This window comes from Lygodium microphyllum, chromosome 8 (genome assembly GCF_053477565.2).
Source record: "Lygodium microphyllum isolate KBCC chromosome 8, Lygodium_microphyllum_v1.1.10, whole genome shotgun sequence".
Classification (NCBI taxonomy): Eukaryota; Viridiplantae; Streptophyta; class Polypodiopsida; order Schizaeales; family Lygodiaceae; genus Lygodium; species Lygodium microphyllum.
In genome coordinates, this window is record NC_141142.1 from 48,258,906 (window position 1) to 48,265,216 (window position 6,311).

At 41.5% G+C, this 6,311-nt stretch overlaps 1 protein-coding gene across 1 annotated transcript; it reads left to right on the top strand.

The window, feature by feature from the left end:
* The first annotated feature begins 2,949 nt into the window (after positions 1–2,949).
* Positions 2,950–5,693, top strand: LOC148032252 (putative clathrin assembly protein At2g25430). The gene is made up of 2 exons (XM_087682900.1): positions 2,950–4,170; positions 4,295–5,693. Exons 1-2 carry the CDS (start codon positions 3,481–3,483, stop codon positions 5,489–5,491), a joined length of 1,887 nt encoding a protein of 628 aa, XP_087539026.1. The 5' UTR covers positions 2,950–3,480; the 3' UTR covers positions 5,492–5,693.
* The last annotated feature ends 618 nt before the right edge of the window (positions 5,694–6,311 follow it).

A 6,311-nucleotide genomic window follows, 5' to 3' on the forward strand; every position in this document is an offset into this window, starting at 1 on the left:
TCTTCTCTCATACTGTAAAGAAATCAGTTTTTATCATTGCATAATAAATAATGCATGTGTGTTTGTACATCTTTGCATGATCTTGTGAGAGTGAGAATTACTTCTTCTCACTCTCAGGTTGATTGTAACTGAGCTCTTCCCTAAGGGACTTGGGTTGAGCAGAAATACATTCCTTCGGGGGGGGTTGCCCATCTTCAACCCTCAATCTTGTCTCCATTACTTTTACATTTTCATGGCTGTAATTTTGTGAGTAATTTTCACTTTCAGCTTTAAGTGTTCATTCTCTTTTATATTAAGTCTCGAAAACAAGCGAATATCATAATTGTTAAGCATACTACGTTGTTCGGGGCGTTTACATTTAAGAAAGTAAAAGCAAAATCATAATCTATCCAACTACCTTAAGTTTTGTTGGGGTGTTGTAGTAGATTTTACGTTACCTACAAATGTTTCTCAAATAGATTTTCCCATTGATGTTGGCCAATGAAACATGCTTAAAGCTTCATTGAACCTTCTAACTATTGCAAGGATTGGAGCGTCAACTTGATAGGAGGCATGATTAAAGAATGCTTAAATAGAAATTGGTGGCTCTTGAGGAGCAAACTATTTTTAAGGAGAGTTATGATGGGGTAATATTTATCGGAGATAAGCTCAAAAAAATAGGTTTTATAATGGCAAATGTAGCATTGGCCATAATAGGCACTACCACACCTCTTTTGAAATGGTTGCTTAGCCAAAAATGGATATAGTCAAGTATCTTAGCCCCTAAGTGTCCCTAGAAGTAAGAAGTAACAACATATGATTTTTTGGGTTTTTGGAGATAACTTTAGGAGCAAAGTAAGATGTTTTGTTTAACAGTTTATCAAGCTTTTTGTCTTGCAATCAATCTGGGATGCAATAATAAGCTTGGTCTTCAATGATGAAAGGAAATAAGTATCGTGGCCTAAAATTGCATTCAAAGCACTATCATTTTGGGAGGTTTATTATAAAGTGGGTAAACTTAGGAAAGCATATTTAAAAATTTAGAAGGAGCTCTTAAAGTAGCTTTAATCTCCACACTATAACACATTGTTATTATTCAATGCAAGATTATCTTTTCATGTCTAAATATGAGTAGGCTAATATTTATTTCAAACAAGATCCATTTTTCAAACATCTTTACTCATTGTATGCACTCTATACATATTCACATGTATACAACCATAAATAAATAAAGCTATCATGAGCTAACTTTGGGAGTGTCACGCGCATTGGTGTATGTGAAGTATATGAAGGGGCAAAAGGCATTTGTTTGTTATTTAGAAACACATATCTTGAATGACTTGTAACCTCAAGCTTAACAACTTGTATGTATCCTAGTTAGTGAAGATGTAGTGCCAATCCCTTATGTTGTCATTTTGAATCTACTAACTAGGAGTGACACACTTGGAATGTGGGGAATTAAATGACACGCCAAATTTTCTTTTGTTTTTAAAATCATAAATGCTTGCTTAATAGCTTGTGTATATTTGAGTTGATTGAAGGGATTGTGTTCATCCCTAAGGGACGGTTTGCTAAGGTGTTGCCTAGATTTGATGCATTAGGCATTCAGATTCCAATGTTAGGTATAAATGAGATGCCCTATAGTTGTGTCAAGTGCAAGTGAGTACTTGATTGCCTAGAGTTGATACTTCAGGCATCCATATTTTTATGGTAGGTAAACAAGATGCCCTATAGTCGTGTTAAGTGCAAGTACATAGTGATTTGACACATATGCTACAATTATGTGGTGTTGTGAGGTGGCCATTCCATCTTTAAAATTTCAAGGGTTGGACCAAAAATAAAAAGTAAAGTTGGTGTATCGAGGGCATATTTCATGACCTTGTGAACAGGTGTTTGATTAGAGCATAACCTTGCCTCAACCGCACATTTGAACACACACATATCTCATAGGAACAACTTATAAGTCCCATTGGGGTGGGGACCAATTCGAATGTATCTTTGAAAATTTTGTAATTCATTTTACATTGAACCTTAGTTTTTTATGAACACTCGCGAGTTGCTGGGGCAACAAGTGGCATGGTGCATGCAATCTAATAATGAGAAAGGTGGTCAGTCATGATGCACTTGAAGTTTGTGGATGGAATTTCCCTCCCTTTCTGAATGTGTACGTTGGCATATGTTTTAAAGGTGCAAGTAAAGTAATCAATGAGAAAACACTTGAAAGGGACATGGAACCTGCTGATGCTGGCATAGCAAAGTAGAGTGCACTTAGGAAAAGAGGGAAGAAGAGATAAGGAAATTTCATAAAAGAGTAACATTCACAAAGGAACATTTTTGGTAGAACTTACCAAAAAAAACCTTTAACTTAACAGTTAGGAATAGGAGAAATTTTAAAAAATCACTTTGTATGAATTTGCATTTTTCCATAACTAGAGTCTTTATAATTTTAAGGTTTTACACTTGAACATTGTCATAGTGGTTATAACAAATTTGATTTAATTTTTTGGAGGTATTTCTAAGTCAATTCATTTGCATTTGTTATTTTTCCAACTAGAATTTTGAGAAATTTTGAGAAACCTTTGGATCATCGCCCCCTAAATTGCACGGCTTCATGACGACCTATCCTTCAAGATGATGGTGCCTCTCGGGGTTTGGGCGATGTCTCGACTAGTAAATACCGGAGAGGCACATGATCTAATAAAAGTTTTACAATTTGGTATAAACATTTTATTTTTCGAAAAAGGAGTGGTTGAGTAAAGGAAGGTGTGAGGTGGGAGGGGGGAGGTGGTTGTGTGAAGCAAGCCTAGCAAGGTGGCATGATGGCTGGAAAGTCACCTATAAAAATGCCCCCCAACAAAAGGACCCACATTTGATTAAAATTCAATGAATGGGTAGCTTGTAAGTGTGTGTCACTGCTCTTTTTTTTTGTGAAGGAGACAGGTTGATACCTATAAACTGATAGGCCATAGTTTGCTGTCTGGCTTTTAACAATCCATTGCAACTTGCAAGCTGAAGGGTAGCTGTATGGATGTGGAGAGGGTAGCTGCTTATTCTCTCTCTCCACACACACACACACACACACACATGCATGAATCATTCTTCCTCTCTGTGTCTTAGATGTGACAAAGCCATGGTTCTGCTTCCTGTGTTAGCCATGTGAATTATGCTTGTGTGTTCTCCAGAAAAAGCATAGCTTTTTTGGGGGGAATTTCCGGGCAGGGTGCTCTCTCTCTCTCTCTCTCGCTCTCTCTCTCTCTCGCTGTGCTGGTACCCTTGTCGGACTGCGGCTTCTGATCATAACCATATACATCCCCCTTTCAGTAATCCTGCCCCGTTTCTGTCTGAAAACCCTAATTTTGATCACCTGCCCTTGGTGACAGTTCACTAACCCTCTAGCAAAGGAGAACAGACAGAAGCTGCAGCACATCAAGAAAGAGGCAGGGAGAAACAAGCAGAGCAGCCCCAGCAGAACAGGCAAAGGAAGCAGCAGTAGGAGGAGCCATGTCTCCCCTGCAGCGCAAGCTGCGCAGAGCCCTTGGATCCTTCAAGGACCAGACCAGCATAAGTCTTGCCAAGGTTGCCAGCAATGGATCCCCTGACCTCGAGGTCGCCCTCGTCAAAGCTACCAGCCATGATGAGTTCCCTGTCGAGGAGCGGCACGTTCAAGAGATTCTGCACCTCACGTCGTATTCCCGCAGCTATGTCAATGCCTGTGTCACTGGCCTCTCCAAACGGCTCGGCAAAACACACAACTGGATTGTGGCCATCAAGGCCTTGATGCTCATCCACAGGCTTCTACGTGATGGGGACCCGGTTGCTTTCGAGCAGGAGCTCCTGACTGCAAGCAGACGTGGCCTGCGTGTGCTTAACCTCTCGAATTTCAGGGATGACTCGCATTCGCATGCTTGGGACTACTCAGCTTTCGTGCGCACATATGCGCTGTTTCTTGATGAGCGTCTGGATTTCAACATCACCGGAAAGTCTAAGTCTGAAGATAAAGCCTCAAACTCTGGCAATAGGAGATCTAAGTCTGAAGATAGATCCTCAAACTCTAGGTACGAGGATGGCTATGGCTATGGATCTTATGGAGATTCATATGGTCATGGCTATGGATCTCATGGAGACTCACATGGTCATGGCTATGGATCTTACGAAGACAACTATGGTCCTGCTCAAGGGGAGCGTGGCATGGTAAGATTTGAGAGAGCTGAGATTCATTGACTCTATTAGAAGATAGATTTTGTGTTGATTTGTTATGCTATCTGCTTCCCATCAACTCTTAGACTGCGCTAACTTGAAATTTCTGCACGAACAGTCTCAGCAGATTGTGGCTGTCAAGGATATGAAACCCTCCCAACTGCTTGATAGAATTCCTTCAATGCAGCGTTTGTTGGAGCGCGTATTGGCTTGCCGCCCCACTGGTGCTGCTAGGATGAACCGTCTGGTCCAAATTGCCCTCTATCCTGTTGTTAGGGAGAGCTTTCAGCTCTATATTGATATTTGCGATGGCCTTGCCATTGTTTTGGATGCCTTCTTTGACATGGACCATGCAGATTGTGTCAAGGCTTTTGATATCCATTCTAGAGCATCGAAGCAAATGAATGAGCTATCTTCATTCTACAACTTCTGCAAGAATTTGGGAGTTTGCAGATTATCGGAATACCCAGTTGTGCAGAGGATATCTGAGGAGCTTCTTGAGACCATGGAAGACTTTTTAAGGAATCGAGCAGAGTCAGCTTCAAGGCATGGGGGAAAGAGGAACCCAGATCCACCAAAGCCTGAAAGTCCCTCAAGAGAGCCAGAACCAGAGCAGGACATGAATAGTATTAAGGCTTTGCCTGCTCCCCCACCAGCTGAGGAGGCCGATGTGGAGCAACCAGCTCCAAGTATTGAAACACAGCAGAGTGATGCAGATCTTCTTGTTTTTGATAATGAGACAGTAACAGCTGAAGAACATGGGGATAAACTGGCATTAGCTCTCTTTTCAGATGCAGGTTCAACAGTGCAAAATTCAGGTAGTAATGGTGGAGTGTTGAATGGTGAACGGCAGCTTGCTGGGTGGGAGCTTGCCCTAGTGGAATCGACCAGTGAGCTCTCTAGACCAAACCCTAATACCCTGGCAGGAGGATTTGACAATCTGTTGCTCACCAGCTTGTACGACCAGGCTGCTGATAGACAAAAGGCAACTGCTGCTGTTCCTTCTGGTAGTGCAAGCAGCACTGCGCTACCTGGTCGGCCATCCTCATCATATCTAGCCCTACCTGCACCAACCATGCAAGCTGGAGAAGATCCTTTTGCAGCCTCACTGACAGTGCCACCCCCTTCATATGTGCAGATGTCAGACATGAAGGTGAAACAGCAACTGTTAGTGCAAGAGCAGCAGGCTTGGTATCAGTACCAAAGGAATGGCATGCAAGGTTACAATGGCCTTATGAAGGTTTACACTAATGGTTACAATCCTCCTTTCCAGAATTTTTACACTGTGCCATACTATGGGACCTCATCTTATTAGGAAATAGTTTTCTGTCCAGAGGACCTATGTTGTGCCCTGAGCCCTAGAATCGCATTGTATAGGAGTGTACGAACGAGCCTGCAGATCTCTGTGTATCATGCAAATTTTTTCCTGCCATCTTTGTACGATAATGGCAGGTTGTTCTATGTTTATTTTTCTGATAGCTGGGTCAATTTTATTATTCAGTAGTAGTATTTGATGAGTTGCAGTGTGCTGTATTTGATCCTTTGTTTTCTCCCATTTATTTTTGTAACTTCAGATTTAGATTAAGGTTTTAAGGGGGGTCATTAGAAGTGATTTTGTGATAAGTTGTTTGTTGTCTTCTTAATGATTTGCTGTTGCGGTAGCTGGCAGCTTACATTTTTGGTAGAGAGAGATTGACTTAGATCAGCTCTGGATGGGGTTCCCCCATTCCAAGGGTAGATGTGACCATGCCCCTTCATTACAAAGATACATCAGGTGAATGGAGCCAAAAAGCAATATTAAAAGTCCTTCTCCAAGATGGGTAGGATGGTTGATAAAGTATTTAATTTAATGTTTTGGAGTGGTAATCACACACACACACACACACACACACACACACACACACACACACACACACACGCATCCACTGCTCGATGAAATCAATGCACATTAGATTGGGCATAAACTATATTGAGCTTATTTGGGTCATTTTCTGTGCATGTCGATATTCTATATTTTAATCATGTGGCAAACAAAAGTTCAGTGCAAACACAGGTGAATTCACTTGGAACCTTTACAAGATGCCCACCATGGACTTCGTCTGCCCTGCCCAGTGTTCACAAGAAAACTGAGATGT

Bases quoted from the DNA above. Each gene is read 5' to 3' on its own strand.
- LOC148032252 (XM_087682900.1), top strand. From the start codon at position 3,481: ATGTCTCCCCTGCAGCGCAAGCTGCGCAGAGCCCTTGGATCCTTCAAG. The intron at 4,171-4,294 runs GTAAGATTTGAG...CTGCACGAACAG, and splicing joins CTCAAGGGGAGCGTGGCATG to TCTCAGCAGATTGTGGCTGT.